Source organism: Mesoplodon bidens (genome assembly GCF_964165515.1).
Source record: "Mesoplodon bidens genome assembly, chromosome: X".
Taxonomy (NCBI): Eukaryota; Metazoa; Chordata; class Mammalia; order Artiodactyla; family Ziphiidae; genus Mesoplodon; species Mesoplodon bidens.
In genome coordinates this window covers 96,266,398-96,289,244 of record NC_138163.1, presented here as the reverse complement: position 1 = coordinate 96,289,244, position 22,847 = coordinate 96,266,398, and the positions used below count along the sequence as shown (strand labels likewise).

The 22,847-nt window shown below is 40.4% G+C and overlaps 1 protein-coding gene across 2 annotated transcripts in view; it reads right to left on the bottom strand.

The window, feature by feature from the left end:
- Nucleotides 1-22,847, bottom strand: part of DGKK (diacylglycerol kinase kappa) — a gene marked incomplete at its 5' end in the record, with an annotated part of 168,193 nt that overhangs the window by 97,597 nt on the left and 47,749 nt on the right. For both annotated transcript variants that reach the window (XM_081222801.1, XM_081222802.1), the window contains 3 exons: nt 9,532-9,636; nt 11,627-11,707; nt 12,200-12,310. In XM_081222801.1, the coding sequence (XP_081078927.1) occupies nt 9,532-9,636; nt 11,627-11,707; nt 12,200-12,310 (297 nt within the window). The remainder of the gene's footprint in view (nt 1-9,531; nt 9,637-11,626; nt 11,708-12,199; nt 12,311-22,847) is intronic.

Sequence of the window (22,847 nt, the reverse complement as noted above, 5' to 3'; positions counted from 1 at the left end):
ATATCTTCTTCTTGGATCGATCCCTTGATCATTATGTAGTGTCCTTCTTTGTCTCTTGTAATAGTCTTTATTTTAAAATCTATTTTGTCTGAAATGAGAATTGCTACTCCAGCTTACTTTTGGTTTCCATTTGCATAGAATATCTTTTTCCATCCCCTCACTTTCAGTCTGTATGTGTCTCTAGGTCTGAAGTGGGTCTTTTGTAGACAGCATATCTATGGGTCTTGTTTTTTTATCCATTCAGCACGTGTGTGTGTTCAAAGCAATTTTGAGAATGAAAAACGGAGCTGGAGGAATTAGGCTCCCTGATTTCAGAGTATACTACAAAAGTACAGTAATCAACACTGAATGGTATTGGCAGAGAAAGAGAAATATAGATCAATGGAAAAGGATAGAAAGCCCAAGATTACCCCACGCACATATGGTCACCTTATCTTTGATAAAGGAGGCGAAAGTATACAGTGGAGAAAAGATAGCCTCTTCAATAAGTGGTGCTGGGAAAAGCAGACAGCTGCATGGAAAAGAATGAACTTAGAACACTCCCTACCACCATACACAAAAATAAACTCAAAATGGATTAAAGACCTAAATGTAAAGACCTAATGAAACTTAAAAGCTTTTGCACAGCAATGGAAACCATAGAAAAGACAATCCTCAGAATGGGAGAAAGTATTTTTAAATGAAGCAACTGACAAGGGAGTAATCTCCAAAATTTACAAGCATCTCATGCAGGTCAATATCAAAAAAACAAACAATCCAATCGAAAAATGGGCAGAAGACCTAAATAGACATTTCTCCAAAGAAGTCATACAGATTGCCAGCAAACATATGAAGAGATGCTCAACATCACTAATCAGTAGAGAAATGAAAATCGAAACTAAAATGAAGTGTCACCTCACACCAGTCAGCATGGCCATCATCAAAATTCTACCAACAATGAATGCTGGTGAGGGTGTGGAGAAAACGGAACCCTCTTGCACTGTTGGTGAGAATATAGTTTTATACAGCCACTATGGAGAAGAGTATGGAGGTTCCTTATAAAACTAAAAATAGAACTACCATATGACCCAACAACCCCCTACTGGGCATATACCTTGAGAAATCCATAATTCAAAAAGTGTTATGTACCACAATGTTCATTGCAGCTCTATTTACAATAGCCAGGACATGGAAGAAACCTAAGTTTCCATCAACAGATGATTGAATAAAGAAGATGTGGCACATATATACAATGGAATATTACTTAGCCATAAAAAGAAGTGAAATAGAGTTATTTTTAGTGCAGTTGATGGACCTAGAGACTGTCATACAGAGTGAAGTAAGTCAGAAAGAGAAAAACAAATACCTTATATTAACACACATATATGGAATTTTTAAAAAAAGGTTATTAAGAACCTAGGGGCAGGTAGGAATAAAGATACAGACGTAGAGAATGGATTTGAGGAGCTGTAGAGGAGGAATTGTAAGCTGGAACGAAGTGACAGAGTGGCATGGGCTTACATATACTACCAAATGTAAAATAGATAGCTAGTGGGAAGTGGCCACATAGCACAGAGAGATCAGCTCAGTGTTTTGTGACCACCTAGAAGGGTGGGATAGGGAGGGTGGGAGGGAGACGCAAGAGGGAGGAGATATGGGAGGATATATGTATATGTAGAGCTGATTCACTTTGCTATAAAGCAGAAGCTAACACACCATTGTAAAGCAGTTATACTCATATAAATATGTTAAAAAAATTTTTAAACATGCTAAATTTCAATGAAAGGCAGATGGCCAAATAAATTATAGTTGATCTAACTAATGGAAAAGCAGAAATTCATTTAAAATCACAATCTTGTAAGCTTTATAATATTGGAAAACATCAAATTAAACAAAAATATAGTGTAAAGTTGATTATACAGTGTCATAGCAATTTATTTGTTCATATTTATATGCATACAAATTGAACTGCAAAATTAAAAAAAATTAACAGCATTTAAACTTTCTTTTGTTGTTTCTGTAGTTTCCAACATTTTCTGACTTTTTATTTTTAAATTATATATCAAAAAGTACCATTATGATAATGTTTATTTTGTGTATAGTTCCCCTAAGACCTTTTTCATCTCATTTGGCACTATTATGTCAGACTTTTGTTGTAATAGAGAATAGAACATGCTGATATCTATGAAACAGAAGTATAAGTGATTGGTGTAATGTCTGTACATGGCTTAGTAGATGGGCCCCCACTGTGAAGAAATGAAAGATGTATTATTAAAAAGAAAAAAAGAATTTTTACATCTATGTTCATCAGGGATACTGGCATGTATCTTTCTTTTCTTTAGTATCTTTGTCTAGTTTTGGTAACAGGTGATGCTGGCCTTATAAAATGAGTTTGGAAGTGTTCTCTTTTCTATTTCTTGGAAGAGTTTAAGAAGGATTAGTATTAATTCTTCTTTGAATGTTTCATAGAATTCACACATGAAGCCATCAAGTCCTGGGCTTTTCTTTGTTGTGAGATTTTTGATTACTGATTCAATCTCCCTATTTGTTATTGGTATGTTCAGGCTTTCTGTTTCTTTCTGATTTAATTTTTAGTAGTTTGTGTGTTTCTAGGAATTTATCCATTGCTAGGTTATCTAGTTTGTTTATAATAGGTCCTTATGATCCTTTTTATTTCTGAAGAATCTTTTGTAATGTCTTCTCTTTCATTTCTGATTTTGTTTGAATCTTCTCTCCTTTTTTTCTTCATCTAAGAGTTCGTCAATTTTGTTTATCTTTTAAATAATTACCTCTAGTTTTGTTGACTCGTTATAATTTTTTTTCCCTATTTGATTTAGTTCTGCTCTGATCTTTATTATTTCCTTCATTCTGCTAACTCTGGGCTTATTTTGTTGTTTTTCCTGTTCATCAATGTGTAAAGTTATGTTGTTTATTTAAGATCCTTCTTTTTTTAATGGAGGTGTTTACTGCTATAAACTTCCATCTTATAACTTCTTTTGCTACATCCTTATTTTTATTATGTTGTGTTTTCAATTTTGTTTTACTCAAGATACTTTTAAAATTCCCTTTGAATTTCCTCTTTGATCTAATGGTTGTTCAAGAGTGTATTATTTAGTTTCCATGTATTTGTGAATTTTTCTATTTTCCTGCTGTTATTGATTTCTATTTCATTTTCTGTCATGGTCAGAGGAGATACTTAGAATTATTTCCATTACCTTAAATTTGTTATAACTTGTTTTGTGACCTAAAATGTTGTCTTTCTGGAGGATGTCCTATGTGCCCTTGAGAAGAATGTGTCTTCTGCTGCTGTTGGGCAGAAATTTCTGTCTATGTCAGTTAGGTCAATATTGTTATTCAAGTCAGCTGTTTCTTTATTGATTTTCTGTCTGCATGGCCTACACATTATAAGTGGAGTATTGAAGCCCCCTAGCATTATTGTGTTGCTGTTAAATCCTGCCTTCAAATCTGTCATTGTTTGCTTTATATATTTAGGTACTCTGATCTTGGGTGCATATATGTTTATAATTGTTATATTTTCCAGTTGAATTGACCCTTCTATCATTATATAATGTCTTTTGTTTCTAGAGACAGTTTTAGATTTAAAGTCTATTTTGCCTGATATAAGTATAGCCACCCCTGTTTCTTTCAGTTACCATTTGCATGCAGTATCTTTTTCCATCCCTTCACTTTCAGGCTATGGTGTCTTTAATTCTAAAGTGAGTCTTTTGTAGACAGAGTATTTCTGATCTTGTTTTTTAAAATCAATTCAGCCACTCTGTGCTCTTTGAATGATGAGTTTAATTCATTTACATTTAAGATAATTATTGATAAGTGAGGGTTTACTATTACCATTTTGATAATTGATTTCTGTATGTCTTGCAGTTCTTTTGACTCTCTCTTCCTCTCTTCCTGTCTTCCTTTGTTATTTGATGATTTTTTTTATAGTGACCTGCTTTGGTTTTCTTCTCTATGTCTTTTGTTTATCTATTATAGGTGTTATTTTGTGTGTGTATGTGTGTGTGTGGTTAGCTCGAGGTTTGCACAAAATATCTTGTAGTTATATCTTTCTATTTTAAGTTGTTAAAAACTTAAATTTAATAGCATACCAAAATACTTTTACTCCCCCCAGCACTTATACTTTATGTTCTTTTGGTCAGAGTTTGATCTTTTTATATTGTGTATCCGCTAACAAATTTTTATCTACTAACTTTTATATTAGGGTTAAAAGTAGTTCATGCACCATTATCATTAATGAAACACTTCAGACTGATGAAAGGTTTGAGCCTGGGAGACTTAAAGAAAGAATAAAAAGGAGAAAATTGGAAATAATGAGCTGCTTAGAAGACTAGATTAAAAGGTTAGCTCCTTCTGATGAATTCTAATGGAACCATTGACTATGAGAACAGGAATGAACCTTAAAGTCATCTAGGGACTTCCCTGGTGGTCACGTGGTTAGGATTCCATGCTTTCAGTGCCGAGGGCCCGGGTTTGATCCCTGGTTGGGGAACTAAGATCCCACAAGCCACACAGCTCAGCTAAAAAAATGTCATCTAGACTCCAGATTCTAGATTCTAAAGCATCTTTAGATCAAGTCATGTTGCCTTTATTTGAATGCTTCTAAAAGTGGAGGACTAAGTTTCTTGCAAAAGAGTCTATTCAATGTTCCTAAAGCTCTAAATTTTAGAAAGTTTTTTCCAAATCTTTGGCCTACTAAAAGAAATTTCTAACATTCAGTGTGAGCTTTGAGAATGTCATCAGCTGTCTCTTGAGGTAGAAATCTTTCTGTCATTGGAAATAGTTAAAGCAAACTATGTACATAATTGCTTCTGAGCATTTTGTATAGAAAATTAATTTTTCATAGTGACATCAGCAAGATGATGGACTAGAAGTTCCCAATGCTCTTCCCCTCCCCCACAAAAACAACAAATAAACAACTACATGCCATCTAGAATATTCTGGAGTTGAAAGAGCTCCAGAATACAACAAAAAAAGCTGCGGAAACTCATGGAGCACAGAGACAGAATGGTCACATAGAAAAGTGTAGTAAGCAGTTTAACTTCATTGCCCCATCCCTCAGTCTGGCAGAGCTTGGGGCCAAGAGGAACCCCCTTGGCCTGACCTCTCCCAACAAGGGGAAAGAAGAGCAGGAGGACTCCAGTAGCCTACATCATTGCTGTGGACACAAGCATCTTTCAACTTGGTGGTGTCCTGAAATCTTCATTGCCGTTGAATCCAGGTGAAGTAGCTGCCTGGAGCCCAAACTGCTGCGACCACTCCCCAGAAAGAGCTACTGCAGTATCCTCTCCCAGAGAAGCTGCCACCACTGCACCCCTACTTGGAAAGTGTTGATGCATCCCTCCAATCAAAGTTGACACCACTGCATCCAGCTCTCCCTGCCAGAGCCACAGTCCTCCCTTCTGAAAGCATGTACACACCCTGGACCCCAGTTCCATGGCTGCTCAGCACACACCCATGCCTCACATACTAAGGCTACCATCATGGTGAACACACCTGCCCACCAGCCCCAGGTACCAAAGTTGTTCTAGATGCTCCTGAGCTCCAACCCTGGTACCATGGCCACTCTGCAGGTGCCCACTCCCCAGACACCAACACTATTGCCACCACAAATGTGTCTGTGCCCCTGATCCTGGCACCATTGCTACCATATGTGTAACGGTGTGCTGGACCAGCAACAAGAGGGATCCCCTTGGCAATGACTTCCTCCTGTGGAGGAAAAGGAGAACAGGAGGACCAAGCAGTCTTCACCAGCAAGGAACACAATAACCCTTACCATCACTATGGAAACTCACAACCTTGGTCACTGAGGTCCTCTGCAGTTTTTGCTGACAATGACCTCAGCTGATGGAGCTCTACAAGGACTATGCATCTGTGTCCTCCCTGAAGCCAGAACCACTGCTGCACACCCTGGAGCTGGAGCCACCATATTCAAACCAGTTGGCACTCTCACACTCACCTATAGGTAAAAGTCTTTACCCCTGAAGACAGTTCATAAAGTCCTGAAAAGGCAATTGCTCCCTCAAATGTGCAGACATCAACACAAGGCTACCAGAAACACAAAAAAATCAAGGAAACATAACATCACCAAAGAATTACAATAATTTTCTAATAACTGATCTAAAAGAAATAGAGATCTATGAATTTCCTGGAAATGAATTCAAAATAATTGTTTTAAGGAAGTTCAGTGAGCTATAAGAGAACACAGATGGACAACTCAATGAAACCTGGAAAGCAATACATGAAAAAATGAGAGGTTCAACAATAAGACAGAAATCATAAAAAAGAACCAAACAGACATTCTTGAGCTGCAGAATACAGTAAATGAAATGAAAAAATGCAAAAGGGAGCTTCAACAGCAGACTTGATCAAGCAGAAGAGAGAATCTGAAAACAGGTCATTTGAAATTATCTAGTTAGAGAAGAAAAAGAAGAATGAAAAAGTGTGAAAGAAAGCAAACCTATATACACATTATGGGAGACCCAGAAGGAAAAGAGAGAGAGAGAAAGGGGCAGAAAGCTATTTAAAGAAATAATGGTTAAAAACTTTCCAAATCTTGAGAGGGAAATGGACATCCAGATTCATGAAGCTCAAAAATTTCCAAACAGTATCAACCCAAAGCAGACTACACTGAGACACAATATAATCAGATTGTCAAAAGTCAAGGACAAAGAGAGAATTCTGAAAGCATCAAGAGAAAATTAGCTCATCACATGTAAGGCAACCCCCATAAGACTATAAGCAGTTTTCTCAACAGAAACCTTGCAGGTCAGGAAAGAGTGAGATGATGTAATCCAAGTATTGAAAGAAAAAAAACTTATATCTGAGAAAACTATACCTGGCAAAATTATCCTTTAAAATGAAGGACAGATAAAGTCTTTCCCAGACAAACAAAAACTGAGGGAATTTGTCACCACTAGACCTACCTTACAAGAAATGCTTAAGGGAGTTCTTCAAATTGAAATAAAAAAACATGCTAAACAGCAACATGAAAGTATAAATCTCACAGGTAAAGGTAAATATATAGACATATACAGATTAACGAAGTTCTTCCCCACTCTTTATTCTGGCATTGATAATCCTCCACAATCAGGCCCAACCTACCTCTTCAACCTACCTCTTTAAACTTTCCCAAACTCTTCTGGTCAAATGGAGTCCCCGTTTTACTCTATTCCAAAAAGGTTCTGTTTTGTTACTTAGCTTTTCCTTATACCAAGTCCCCTGCTCAGGACTTCCTGCTGGCCCTAATCCCCTGCCACCAATAAAATCCTTTTCATCTTTCAAGGTCAGTCTCAAATCTCTCCTCTATTAACTCTTCCTAGGGGACTCCAGACCATATTAATCTCTTCCTCCCCTGAACTCCCATACCACTATACTGTCTGTTTCATTCATCTGGCAATCAAGCATCTGCCTTGTAACATCTTTGAAAACTTATTTGTCTCGAATATTTTCATTTAACTGTTTCTTTGGTGTGTATCTTATCTCCCCAACTATCTAAAAAGCTCATTGAGATCAGGATCCAAGGCTACACCTTCTTGTTAACTCTCTATGGAACAGAACTGGGCACCTAGTAGGGGCTCACTTCTTAATGTGTACTGACTGGTTTTAGATAGGTTACCCCATTACTTCGCAGTGACTTTAATAGACCACTAAGTCCATGATTAACCTTTTTTCACCCCATGTCAGGCATTGACAGCTGATAAGGTGCATGTGAGAGAAAGCATATTTGACTCTTCAAGCCTCAAGCAGGACAAATTGCTAAGATGTGGGTAGTGAGATATTTTACTATTGGCTAAAAGTGTTCCTTAATAGATCTAGGTCCCTGGAGCAGCTCCACAGAGGTTGTGATTATAAACTGAAATTCACAACTCTTTCAAGAGAGTTAACAGGCAGATTTTTTTTCCTTTCTAGTTTGTGCTGGATAGTCAACAAGGTGTTTAATTCAGTTGAGTCAGGAATGGCACATCAATGGTCTGATGGCTTTCTCTAGAAGTTCTTGAATTCCTGGACTGATAATTAAAATTCAAGATATTCTATGTGACCTTTTATGACAAATTGAAATTGAGAAGTCCTCCAGTGTGGGTAGAGATAAGCCAAGAAAATGAAAAGGATTGGTCCACAGGGGTGAGAATAGGAGAGGAGTGTGGAAATCATAACTTTTTGTGGCTACCTTTAATGCTGAGCCATAGTGACCGTATTGGGTGTGGGCAGGAGGGACAGGATGTGTTTCACCATTAGGAAAAGAAGAAGAAAACAACAAAGGAGTGAAATGCTGAGTGCTAAGTCATGTAAAGACCATCATCAGATTCTAAGCAAAGAAGCTCTCAATTAAGCATTTACAATGTGGGACCGGGAGAGGTCTCAATGATATGTGGAGACGTACCTAGTCCCTAGTTCAGTCAACTTGTCATATACTCATAGCCATGAGTAGTAGAATGAATAGTTATGAAAATAAGTGGTCAAAAGCCTGAGAAGTCCTAGGGGAGTGAGGACAGATGGTTTTTCTCCATGGCATTGTTTTTATATCTAAAACCCATTATTACCCATTATTTTACACTGCTCCACCCCAAATGTTTATAAAAATCCTCTACTCTTTGCTAGTTACTTAAGACATCAGGTTCTTTTTAAGGGTGGATTCATCTTCCCCTTTATCTCTAAGACCTTCACAGCAGAACTTTGCTTTAGGATGAACCATGTATCATTCTCTTTCTAAATCCTGGCTCCAGTGTTACCCTCAGATTCATTTATTCATTCAAAAAATATTTATTGAGCCTCTACTATGTGGCAGATACTGTGCTAAGTAAATAAATGACAAAATCCCTCCCCTCTTGAAACTTACATAACTTCTAAGTGTGGTATGTCTGTAGAAGAGTGAGCTGAAGGCATGGCCCAGGGTTTGAATGCTGGCACCACTTGTTGCAGGGAGCAGTAGCCAGGGGCTTGGTATTGCTAAGGAGAAAAGGAATCCTGCCATTCTTTGGGGAGGACTGCTCCTTGCTTTTCCCTCTACATTTCCTTTGTTGTAGACGGTAAACAGAGAGGCAGAATGGCATAATGGTTAAGAACATAGGCTTTGGAGTCACACAGCCTGGGTCCAAATCTTGGCTTTGCTACTGAGTAATTATTTCATCTTGGGCTGGTTCCTTCTCCTTTGTGAGCCTCAATTTCCTTAGCTGTTACTGTAGTCACTCAGCAGACCCAAGTGAAGACTGCTGATTGCAGCTAAGCTAACAGAAGAACATCTAAGTTAGCTGCTCACATACATCTTGAGTGCTTCATACATTGAGCATACAGTGACATCTACATATCAAGTGGATGTGTACAGAGGTCTCTAAACCACATACTTACCAAGGTTTGAGTCTAAGTGAATTACTCTTACTTATAAACAGGTTTCCTAATTATATCCATCCACAATTCCTGACCAGATGGTATCTGCTTCCATCTTATTAGTTCCCTGTTGGAAAGGCGGCTTAGCTAATGCAGTCAATTAAGTGTTTACCCGTGAGAGTTGTGTAGATTCTCTATTATTTCCCTTACCTTACGAATTTCTCCCTGTTGCACAGTTTTTATGACGTTAATCCATTCTTCCATATCTTTCCGGTTGGGTGCAGCCAGTGTAACTTTTCGTTGTGGTGTGATCACCTACACAAAAACACATTATTAGCTGGTTCCCACTCCAAAACTTTGCCCCCAAACAAAGCCTTTGAACTCTCCAAGAAACTAGACAGGTCTACTAAGCACAACCCAAGCCACTTTTTAAATATAAGACAGAAGCTCCCAGAGCCACTCACAGTTCCTTAGATAACCACCCCAACTAATAATAATGGTAATAATAACAAACAACACTTTAATGGCACTTACTACGTGCTGGACACTGTTCTATTGTACTTTATGCATATTATTTATTTCATTCTTCCTTACAACCCCTTGATATGAGCATTATTATTTTTCTCACTTAATAGGATATTTTTCCATGGCAAAGGGAGTTAAATGACTTGCCCAGGTCCACCTAGCAGGTAACAAGCTAAGCCAGAATTCGAACCCAGATTCTTTGGCTCCAGCACACATGCTCTTAAACACTAAGCCATGCACCCATCTGTTATTCAAATGAGGTTGCATGAAAATACTACTTGCTTACTGCTGCTCTATCTACTTGAAAATGGGGAAAGGGTATATTTTTCATTAGGGTGTGCCTCTTTCTGTTTGAGGGGAGAGTGAGAATGGAGTGGGGAAACTACAAATCCAGTTTCTTTCTTTCTTATGGTCTGGGACAACCTGAAGAGGATTTTACTATCATCTCTCTTAATCCTGTGTGGTGCAAAAACCTTGCAGGAACCATGAGAAAGCCATGCTGAGAGTCTAGCAGAGGTAGACCATGATCAGGGCTTCATCTACTCTCAGAGGGCAGGAGGGAGCATGGATAGCTGTAGCATCAGTCATTGTTTCAGTGGCCCTACTTGCCTTCACTACCAGCGGCCCCCACCCCAAGCCCAAATCTTGGAGCTAGAGTTTACCACACCAACAAGAAATTTCTTTCTCCTTGTACATGTGTCTGTGATAAATGGCAATAGGAACTAGTGGGAATTGTGACAATAGCCGCTCCTTTGGTCCAAACCCATTCTTGTGTGGGGTTGATGAATAGTGCCTCTGCGTTTTAATTAGGCTAAGGGGCAACCTAGCCCTTGGAATTTCTTTGTAGAATGGAGACCAAAAACATTATCTTGCATGCTCATCACCCAAAGGTTAAGATTTTGGGGACTGGGTCAACAGAACCCTCAGCTTTATCCTGGGTCAGTATGATGTAATGAGAGAGAAATGAGAGTAGGATCTTCCTCTTATATCCAACTGCTCTCCTTTCAAAGGAGAATAGACTGTGGACCAGCCATGGAATCAGGGTATTGGGCCCATAGCTCTTTAGTCTGCTAAGTACCACTCTCTACCTGCCTGAAGAGGAACCCTGGTCTCCATAACCCACCACTGAGGCTGAGAAAAAGCATTTCTGGGAGGAGGTGGGTAGGAGGATTCCTGGGCCAATGGACTTGCTATTTTTCAGTGAGCTTTCTATTCTGGATTTACGTGAATGACCAAAGCTTTATGACATTTCAGCAGTGACAAGCCCTTGAATACTTCCCTAGAAAATCCTCTGCTTTCTTTGAAGTACTCTCATCAGTAATCTCAGCATAGGATAGCTTTCAGTTTGGATTTAGGTTCTTATCTATTTCATCAAAGGAGAGAATGTCATGTAGTTTGATTATCCTGATATATTCTACAACATATTGGCAGTCTCTTGAAAGCCTCCCAATGACACTCATTTAAATTATCTTCACCAGGAGGATTGATTTTTGTAATAGTCACTCCTCCCGCTCCAAAATCAGCTCAGCTTTATATCAGGCTGGTAATAGGGAACAGGGCCATCACTTTTTTCCCCATCATTGGGATGGTAGAAAATATTCACATGAATAATCTTTAGCATTCATTTGCAAAGCTACTTTAAGTGGATTTCCATATGCACTTTGGGATCAAAGGAAACTTGGGAAATCTGAACTCTAAAGAGGCAACAGGTGGTTATGGCAACCCCTCCTCCCAGCTAGCTCCCACCCCTGCCCATTCAGTCATTCCTAATCTTACTTACGCAAAAACTGTGGCAAAGGTTTCTACAGCTGCTTTCTGCCAAGGCAACTTGAGACAGATCAATTGTTTCAAAGCGTGCAAACTGGAAAGGTATAAGAGGGAGAGGGAAAAGGAACCATCTGGTTAATAAGGCAAAGAGACACTAAAAGGTGAACACACACACACACACACACACACACAGGCACACTATTAGGCATTTTTGGCAGTCATGATCCCATTATTTCTTTGGCTTGAGCTGAGATTTATTTAGCAACATGGTTTTTTATTGATATATCATGGGACAAACAAAAAAACAAACCAAACCAAAAACACAACTCTTCCCAAAACTTTTATGTGGATTGATAGGAAGGCTTAGGTAGTTCAGAATTTTTCAAAACTAAAGGTTTACGCTGGAGAAGATAATGGGATATGGTCTATCTAGGGGCCTAGTGGAGCAGGTAAGGGTTAGCCACCTTAATGCTTGCCAATATGTTGGCCCATCGCCCCACAAAACATTTCCTGGTACCCACCCACTAACCCTATTGACAAGAATATATGTATATATATGTATATATATATATATATATTCTCTTACCGCAGGATGGTGTGCAAAGCAGAGCCTTTGTCCTCGAACCAGAAAATATCTGAGTTTCCACCTCTTGAAGGAGTTACAGTTCTTCAGCAGAGGTCCTTCCTTCAATATTTTCTGAAAGATAGCAGCATAGTGTTGAGTAATTAGATCAATTTGCAAGACCATATCACTTGTCCTCTCATTTGAGAAGATCAGATATCTGGAAAGCTCTATCTCTGTCACATATCTGAGGAATGGCCCAAGGGCCAGGCAAGAACACAAGGAAGTTAGTTCAATCAGAAAGGGTATTGGTTACCCTTGGATAACACATTCAGGATGATATAGGCTCTAAGTTTCTAAGGACACATGGCCCAAGAACCATGGAGAACATCTCCATTGGTGGTGGGAGGTGGGGAGGAGGGATGGAACACATAAATATAAGAACTACATTCCTAGGGAAGAACAAATGGTCAGGAAAGAGGCGGAATTCAGTAAAGGCAGATTTTCTGGAAGTCTCCAGATTGTAGGCCTGGACAGGGCCTTCCTCTCTGCTCTTTTAGAGTGTTCCTTTTAGAATGTTAAGTTGGATCACATTCCTTCCCTGCTCACAAACCTCCAATGGCTTCCTAACACTTTTAGAACCAAATCCCAAGCCTTTACCATAGCCTTCAAGGGATTCATGATCTGGTGAGAGCAAAAAGGGCACCAAAAAGGAACTACCATTTGATTAGTTTCTTTACATATCTCATAGTCTGACCAACTGATTTTTCAGTTACTTGTCAGATAGACTGATTCTAACCAAGCATAGAGTGTACTTACCACTGTTACAATTGGGGAGGTTCTCAGTTACATTTATAGAATACAAATCAATATGCAAGACTACCATTTGGGAGAAGTACTCACACCCACCAAGCTGGAACCAAGCCCATGCTGAATGGACGAAGAGACAGACGTTAAGTCATCGGATCAAAGCTCTACCATGGATTCCATCCAACATCTAAATTAGAATTCACCATTTGGTGGTTGTGGAAATGTTTTATTTGGCCCATCTGATGTTTTTCAGTTTTTAATTAGTTCATAATATTTAAAAGGCAGAAAATTTCAAATAAAAATCCAAGTTTCCTTTTTTTAAAAATCAGAACAGCTGGTAACAGTGGACCTATCTTCTCACATGGCAACAATCTGCTGGAACAGAGTAGCAGCTGCTCCCTTCAGATGGGACACCCGACTCCAGCAGGTATTTAAGTTTGGGACCGTGTCTGAACAATCTTTTGTTACTCCCATTCTCCCAAATATACACACATCTATTACACTACCTGTTCAATTATTTAACCAGTAAGTTAGTACTAATGGACAGAACCTCTGTATGTCAATTGAAACGTAGTTCATAGCATTCAAAGTTTACGTGAATTGTCTTGATAACTTATGGGAGTTTCAAGATTATTGTACCACCCTCAATATGTTTACAAAAGAATGGTGCCAAGGAGCCAAGACAAGAAATCAATAAGATCTTGTGGGAAGGTTGAAGGTGGCATGGAGACTGAGAAATTACATTTAAATTGTTGAAATTGAGTCATCAATGAGAAAACAACTCTTGTGTAGACACTGTGATTACATCACTCTTTCCTTTCTCTGGTCAGATAGCCTTTGGAATACACTCTCAATAATGGTGTTTGGTTTTCTCTATCCAACTTTCTCACCTTTATGCCATATATTCTTCTACACTAAGTCTTCATGAGACCTAGGCAGTCATATTTACCCCTTTCTGCTAAAGACTTAAGTTCAAAGTTTTAAGTGCTCCAACCTTGTACAACTGAAGCCACACCCATTCTGCCCCTTTCCCAAGTTATTCTACTTTGTCAATTACTAAATGCTTCCATTGTTCTTATTTTATCATGTATAGTATCCCTTGTAATAGCCCAGTTACAGTTTTTGGCTGAATATATTACCCTTCCTTCTATTTTTAGTTTAAAACCTCCCTTAACTTCAACTATTTTTTCTTACCCCTGCTGCCATGCCTAGCTCTCTTCTCCTCCTGTTGCTTTCAGGGGTAGGATGATGGGGTGAGGTGGCAATGATGAAACAAGGAGGGGGATTTCTTTCTCCAGAAGATTCCCACAACCCTGGGCCTTCTGGTTCCTTCAGAAAATTCCCATGCCCTGTTGATTGGACATACTAAAGTAAGTAGAATTCAGCCTCTTCTCCCCAGCTACTTCCTTCCTGATATCAACCCGTAGTAATGAGTACTATTTAATTCCCCTTCCTGGTACTTAAGAAATGTTCCCTTTTCTTCCCTTACTTGTGCCCTGCTAATAAATAACATCCTGTTATCCATCTAAAGACACAGCAAAACCCAGTTAATTAATTAGTTAATTAATCCATGAATCTGAGGACACAGCAAGTCCTCAGAACCTTCAGTTCTCATTCCATGAACTCAGCATTTGTCACAGTCAAGAAAACAAAGACTTCATGGTGCATCTATAATTGGATAGAGCGCTTCATTTGTATTTTCTGAGCTTCTACTTTTTTTTTTTTTTTTTTTTTTTTTTCTTTTTGCGGTATGTGGGCCTCTCACTGTTGTGGCCTCTCCCGTTGCGGAGCACAGGCTCCGGACGCACAGGCCCAGAGGCCATGGCTCACGGGCCCAGCCGCTCCGCGGCATATGGGATCCTCCCAGACCGGGGCACGAACCCGTATCCCCTGCATCGGCAGGCGGACTCTCAACCACTGCGCCACCAGGGAGGCCCTGAGCTTCTACTATTGACTCTACCTTTTGCTAGGCCCTTCAGGGCAGCTAAAGAAGTTACAGGCATATTCCCTGTCGCAAAGATATGGAGATATGGACAGTGGGAGTGGAGAGGGAGGGACTGATAATCCATGTAGAAAAACATGAAGTTATGTGAGCTCAGAGAACCATTTGAAAAAGCCCTGGGAGCTTCATGTTCATTGTGCTAAATGTTTACCTTCTGGTTCAAATGAGAGGTTCCATTAAGATAGTGGCTATCCACTCACACATCCTGCCATTGGGTTCACCAGTCAAATCACAATTATCTCCTCTCCTTTCCATGATATTAAACTGGTTGCTTTGAATGCACTAGCTTTAAGTGCAGTGCTGTCTACTCAATGCCCATAGAAGGCTAGCTGGTAACAGAAGAGTCAACAACCTAGTAGGGGAACTGGGGAGCCCAAGCCCAGCTGCTGCTAAGTTCTAGGTGATTGAGATTGAATGCTGACTGGTGTTACCAGTTCATTCCATTTTTCAAGACAAGTTGGCAATCCAGGTGAAAATTTGTGTGAAGTTTTGGAATATGGAAATACTAGCTACTAATTAAATTAAAACAACAAAAAAACTTGTGAGGGCCAAACAAAACATGGATGAGGCCAAAATCTGCCCATAGGCAACCAATTTTCAATTTCTGAACTATAACTACTGTGAATTTCTCAAGATGACAAAGTGAGTGAGTGGTAGGTATTCCTGGCGATAGAAGAGGTTGCAGTGTATGAGTTCAGAGTTTGTGTGCGAGGAGCCTGTACATATGAGATATATATTACCAAGTTGGTAGCAGATAACTTTATTTATGTATTGGAGGGAGAAAGGTTAGAAGACCATATAAGAGTTTCTTAAGTTCTAAACACAGGCTCTATATTGTTAACTCTGAACTTCTACAAATATCCAAACCTGGGTTGGGAGAAGGTAAAGTTCCTGTAGTTTCTTTCCCTTTAAACTCTGTCCCCCTTTGGGAGATGTTTCTAAATAAACCATGGTTTACTTAAAAACCCAACAATCATCCCCTGGAAGCCAGTTTAAACAAGCAGAAGCTAAAAATCACTCAATCAATATATTACCTCAAGTCAAGAAAATATGCATGCAAATGAACCTTTACCTGCCTAGGGTCACTAAGCTTAACAAGGACATGAGACAAAAATTGGAAGAGACAAACAAACAAACAAATACATCCTGTAAAGTGAGGCATTAGTAGAAGAGCCCTTGCCTAGCCTGTGACAAGATTTTCACAGTGCTTTCCAGTTCCTGGTTTCTTGCAGATAACATCATTTCATTGACCCCTTGCCACAACCATGTGGAGTGTTACTTCCAATTTCTAGATCAGTAGTTCTCCTGTTTCTTTAAAGTGACTGTCCAAGAATAACTAGAAGAGTAAGGAGAATTCACATGTATACAGTACTTTGGAATGGATAAAGTGCTTTTACTTTTGTTATTGAATCTTCCCAGCACCCCTCTGAAGTAGGTAGTGAAAGGCATCTAACTCAGTTCTGTCCTATGAAAGACACCCTGAACTCCGGTTTCTTTAAGTGGCATATATATATATATGTATATATATATATATATATATATATATATATATATATATATATATATATATTTTCTGGCTGCTTTGGGTCTTCGTTGCTGCACGTGGGCTTTCTCTAGTTGTGGCGAGTGGGGGCTACTTTTCGTTGCGGGCTACTCATAGGGGTGGCTTCTCTTGTTGCGGAGCACGGGCTCAGCAGTTGTGGCTCACGGGCTCTAGAGCTCAGGCTCAGTAGTTGTGGTGCACGGGCTTAGTTACTCCATGGCACGTGGGATCTTCCCAGACCAGGGCTTGAACCTGTGTCCCCTGTATTGGCAGGTGGATTCTTAACTACTGCTCCACCAGGGAAGTCCCAGTGGCTTATATTTTTATTTCTAAGACGTTATCAAGATATTTGACATTTTTCCTCTTAAGTAAGATTGTCAATGTTTGACATTTTTGAGATTTTGCAGCATCTTGGGGCTACAATATTTGTCAGAAGAATGCATCTCCAGTGTTATTATGGAAGGCAATGAAGAACAGGATTCTATATAGGAATTGATTTTTGGTGGCCAAGTTTACAGGCACACAGCTAGTTCATAAAATGAGGCACACCTGTAACCCTCTTGGTCCAAGTTGTCACATTTCTGTAGCAATATTTGTGATGCTGCAGATACGAAGAAGTTAGGAAGGGTCATTGGATCCTTGTACATACTGAAATGCCATGTGACCCACCTAATGCTTCTTAAACCAGAACATACTGCAGGCAGTTCTATCTGATATTAAAATCCAAATAGCACTGACGGCTCTAAAACTCTCAAGGCTGGAAGTTTAGTAGTGGGAGTGAGTGTGGTGCTGAATTCAATCACCACAGTCATCAATTGACTTCATTCAAATCCAAGAGCACGGGATTTATCGAGGCATAGTTAATTCAGGTCTTGAGTACAGCGTTCACACAAAATGTCTTTGCCTAACCTGTGGCAGCCCTTGCAGAGAAAGCAGTTTCTTTTTGCATCATTTTTAATAAGCCAATCCCCCAATTCATCATTCCCAGAAACTCCTGCACTCTGGTACCAGTGATCTCTCTCCCCAATGCTCTGCAACTCAGCATGTACAAATTAATTGCCAACAGTGATGGTAAGCATTTCCCTTGCTCCATGTTTATAAAATATATTCTATAAAATATCTCAACAGGGTCTATAAAGCAGTCCAATTGCCTATATATAATTAACACCTGCCTGCTGCTTAATTGGGAAAGGGCAAGTACAGATGCTTCTATGACCTTTTCCTGTGCTCCTCTGAAATCCCCCAAAGCTTCTACTATCTGCTAGGTCTGTTTTTCTGTGGCTCGGTGAGTTTTTGATGTATGAGGCTTTGGAGGATTCTCTTACCCTTTCCTAGCAAAAGAAGCCCCTATTACATAGCCAAATTGAATTCCACCCCCACCCAATCAAAAAGTAAACAAGCATCATAACATACACCACTACCTGTTATTAGCTGGCTGCTCTGCTGTTTTACTTTCTCATGCGGCTCTTGGGAGGGAGGCTGGATCAAGTTGGGATGAGTAGGTTATCATTCCTCCAGTGAAAACCAGACTTCCACTATGAGCATAGCTAGAGAAGCCAGCTTTCTGTCTATGGCTCCAAAACCTGGAGTCCAAAACCTGGAACATGTATTCTCTTTGCTTTGGGGGCTGGGGTGATGGGAAGAAAGCCATTTCCTAACACAGGACTGCCAAAGTTGATTTAGAGAAACAATGTTTGATTTGGTTAAAATGCAACTATGGGTGCTTTAGGCTTTAAGAAAGGCCAGGCCCTCTGCTTTCCTGAAAGCTTTACATTCCCCAGGATCCTGTTGACATAGCTGGAGTCAGACAGACTGACTCCAGCACTTACTAGCTGTGTGACATTGGGTAAATCACTTAACCTCTCTGAGCCTCAATTTTTTTGTCTGTTAGATGAGAATACCTTGCAGAGCATGTGCCTGTTAGCCATTCTATAAGTGTGAGTCCCTTGTGGATTGTGGAGGCAAGCACTCCATTAATCTCACTACTGGGAACTCCCCTCTCTGGCACTAGCAAGCCGGGCTGGCTAAAGGCTGAAGCAGAAGAATGAGGAATAGGGTGACCAACTGTCCCAGTTTTCCTAGGACTTTCTGTGCTAAAACCAGAAGAGTCATGGGCAAACTGAGACCTTTTGTCACCCTAGCACTCAGGTGCTAGGTCTTCCTGCTGCCCATGTCTGCAAGGGCTATAGCTGCAAATCCCTCCCTGCTTTCTGTGCTAAGGAAGAACTATAGAGCTTCAACCACATCCCTGTTCTCTCTGAGTGAAATAAAAGACAGTTGAAAATGATGTTACATTTTTCTCTGAATATGTAAAAACTTTAACCAGTTCTTCCATGTCATTCCAAAGATATTTTACACACATATATACACATATATTCTTTCTTCACGTAAATCATAACATTCTATGCATGATGTTTTGTCTCTTGCTTTCTACACTTAATATATTTCAATATCTGTACATACTGAGCTGCCTCATTTCTTTTTACAGTTGCATAACATTCTGCTGTATGGATATAATATGATTTATTTAAACAGTTCCCTATTGATGGACAATGGCTTAAAATCTTATTCTATTACAAACAATACTGCAGTGACTCTTTGTATATACATGCCATTTTGCATTGGTGTGAGTACATTGATAAGATAAATATCAAGGGCTGGTCACTTTAAAACTAGTCCACTGGGACTATAAAGCCTAAAAACATACGTCTTCTCAAATCTCTCTCTTGTTTTTCTTTTTCTGTTATTGGAGTTTCCTAGGAATGGTAAGGACCATTAATTGCTTGCGGATTGGGGAGGAGATGAGCAATTTGGACCCAGGCTGACAAAGTGCAGAAAGCAGTAACCTGGCTCTTGGTAATTGCCCTGGGACTAGCACCAGCCACAAAGTGGGAAGAGCTTGGCTGAGTCGTTCGAGACCTACACGCAGGTTTGAACTGTGCAGCTTTGAACAAGCCATTTCACTGCTAGGAGAGACTATAAGGAACTTGGCTCTGGGTGGGGATACAAGCTTTGGTCTATGTAGTTCAAAGTCTGTCCTCTTGCCACAAAACAGCTTTTTAACTTTCAGAGCTAACCTGACCTTAGCAATGAGTAATCTCCCTCCCCACCCTGTTAAAGATGATGAAAATAGGGCCCCAGAGGGGCTACACTTCAAGTCAAACAGCAAATTTGTGACAGAACCAGGACTGGGCTTCTGGCCACTCTATTTCAGTTGTGTGGGGAATCCTCTCTGACCTCCTTCATGTGAGTGGAGGGGCCCTATAACCACAGCCATTGAGTTTGCTCTATATTGGCAGCACCTCCTGGAACAGGTGTATAGTTTTGAGGGGCTTCAGAGGAAAAGCATGGAAAAGGGTGCGAGGATACCAGCAGGAACATGGCTTGACTCCAAGACTGGGATCAAGAGGACAGACTGGGTCAGAGCTTTGAAAGTTTGAGAAGAGTGGCTTATGGGAAGGCTTCCTGCAAAAGGTTGGTTTTGCTCTGCAAATTCAGGGAAGATGAAAGGTGTCGACTAGCGGGAGGAGGATTGTTTTTGAGCCTTGGGAGAACCAAAATCTCAGAAGCAGGAAATCCAGTTAAAGGAGTGGTATAAGTAGAAGCTTAGCAGAAGACCCCTGTTGCTACAGCTGCAGTTGCTGCTGCCTAGAAAAGGAAGTTCTGTGGTCACACAGAGTCCCTAAAGGAAAGATATCAGGGAATTTTGGACACTGGTCTCCAAGTTAACCAAGGTCACAGAGGCCAGGACAACAACTATCATATCTAGTGTCACTGAATTACAAGGAATGACAAAACATGCCTGCTTCCAACTGCTTTCTTCCCCATCCTTTCACCTGACCATCAGCAGCCAGAGATGGATAGGTTCTTTTAACATCCTGTGGATGTTTCTTCTCTCAGAGACACTCCCCCCATTGCTTCTAGCCCTTGGGTCCCACCATCAAGCCACATGCCTTCTTTATCCTAACCACCTTCAGTGAGACCAGTGGTTCCTATTCAGACTCTGGCGATGTCCTCATAGAAGCAGCCAAGGCAGCATCTTCTCTAGTTTCTCTTCAATTATCCCACTCCAGAGGAAGAGAGTTGTTCCTGGCTGACAAATGTCTGCTATTTGCTCTTGCTTTACATGCATTATCTCATTTAATGCCCACAGAAACAGTCCTGTTGGGGAGGTGGAGAAGTTGAGGATTAGAGAAGTTAAGTGATTAGTTCTAAGTCAGAGTGAGTGGCAGAGCTGGGGTTTAAAGCCAGGTCTGTTTGACTCTGCTGCCTCCCCTCCAAATCCTAAGTATCTACAGGATGATGGTCATAATGATCTAGATTGGGTGTCAGGTCCAACCTGAGGATCGCTTCAGTCCACTTATTTCTTCCCCGAGGGGTCACAATTTCACCTAGGAGGAAAAGCCATGGCCAGTATTGTCTGCAGATTTCCCACTTGTTTAGCTGAGGGAGACCATGTACTACAAACGATTTCACAAAGGGGAGGAAAAAGACTCAGTTTTTTGGAGAGATGCCTGAAATGTCATAATCCCATATTTTGCGTATTTTGATACTTTGTGACAATATGCTGGACCATGTCTAGGAGCTCCTAAACCTGGGAACTTCAGCCTTTAGAGGTATTTTTAAATGTTTGCAACCTAAGGCCAAAATGAACCTTGCAAGTATGCAAATATGTAGTTCATTTGGCTACAACTCACTCAAAGAGCAAAGCAATGAAGACTCAATTGGTGTTTCCTGTGTTTTGGTCTTTAGAAATACCTCTTTCCAATCATGGTTTCAAGTGCCTCTAATAAAGTAGGCGTGGTGAGCCCATATCACCTAACCACATGTTCTTAGGGAGTTGGGGACATTGCCTTATTGCCAAACTGGCCTCATGCAGATAGCCATCTGAAGATGCACACAGGATCTAAAACTACATTCACTAACAGGTCCTCTGGGGATGAAGTGGTTAGATAATAAAGAGGGGATGTGTGACTTTTCATTTTAATTTTTTTCTCAGCCTTATGAACTGGTGTTGACAAGAATCATGAAGTTGGAAGACAGAAACTGATGCTAGAACCAGTTGGTTTGCTTGCTTCTTGCAGCAATAGTAGTCTAGGGAAGATGAAATTCAGTAATTCACTAGTAGTTGTGTTGTGGGGAATGGGCAACCTGTGTGCATGCAGTGTGTGTGTGTGCTTGCCCACTTTGCCCCATCAGTGGTATGTGAGAGCAGGAGCAAGGTCTCAGGTAAGGACACCTCAGGGGTAGGAAGGGCTTGGGGACAGGGTGAGGGACAGACCCATGTGAGACTCCACCTAATGCCTAAAGCTGTGGATAACCTTGCTGCCTCTGAGCAGAGGACTGTCCCTGGCTGAACAAAATTGCCTCATGTGGAGGCAAGAGGGTATGAGGTATGGTAATTTGACAGCCCACAAAACCTGGAGGGAAAATGGAGGAAAGAGCTGTGATTGCAGGAGACACTAATCTGTCAAGGAAGAAACTATGTTGTGGGCCTTGGTTATAGAGAAATCACTGGCCAGGTAACAAAGTTGAAAAGCTGTGCCAGTTGATAAAAGGAGGCCACCAGGGATAAACTTTCTTGAGTAGTAGTAGCAGTAGTAATAGTAGTAGTAATATGAATTACTAAGAGTTGGTGAGTCTTCACTATGTGGGAAGCACTGTGTTAAATCATGTTACATGGGGTATCTCATTTGAGCCCAATAACAATTCTAAAAAGTAGGTGCCATAACAACATTCACTTTATAGATTGAGAAACTAAGGCTTAGAGAGATTAGGTAACTTCCCTTAATAGGTTAATAAATGGCAGAGCTAAAATCTCTCTTGGAGTTTACAGGACATGGAAGACCAGTTATTCCTTCACTGAAAGAAAAAAAGTAAGGTTTAAACCACTGGTCTTATTGCAAGATATACCCTATCTCATGTCAGTTGACGGAAGGAGGCAGAATGGCGGGGGGGAGACTGATGGTGTGAATCACAGGTATTTGGTTCAGTTCGTTTTTTTTTTTAACAACTTTATTGAAGTATAATTGCTTAACATTGTTGTGTTAGTTGCTGCTGTATAACAAAGTGAGGCCAAACCCTTTCCCTTCCCCAGGGGTTGCTGCTAAGCCCTGGTTGGGCTTGCTCACTCATCCACACCAAAGGATCTAATTCCGCTGGGCCCTGGGGTTTCACAGGAACAATTGCCTTCAACAATAGCCAGAAAACAAGTTCCACCAGTCTGGGCATTTGCAAGTGAATACAGCTGTCTGGTGGGGGGCCCAGGGCCCAGGAAATGAACTCTGTTGTGATTCTGGAGCAGCACTAGAAAAGTG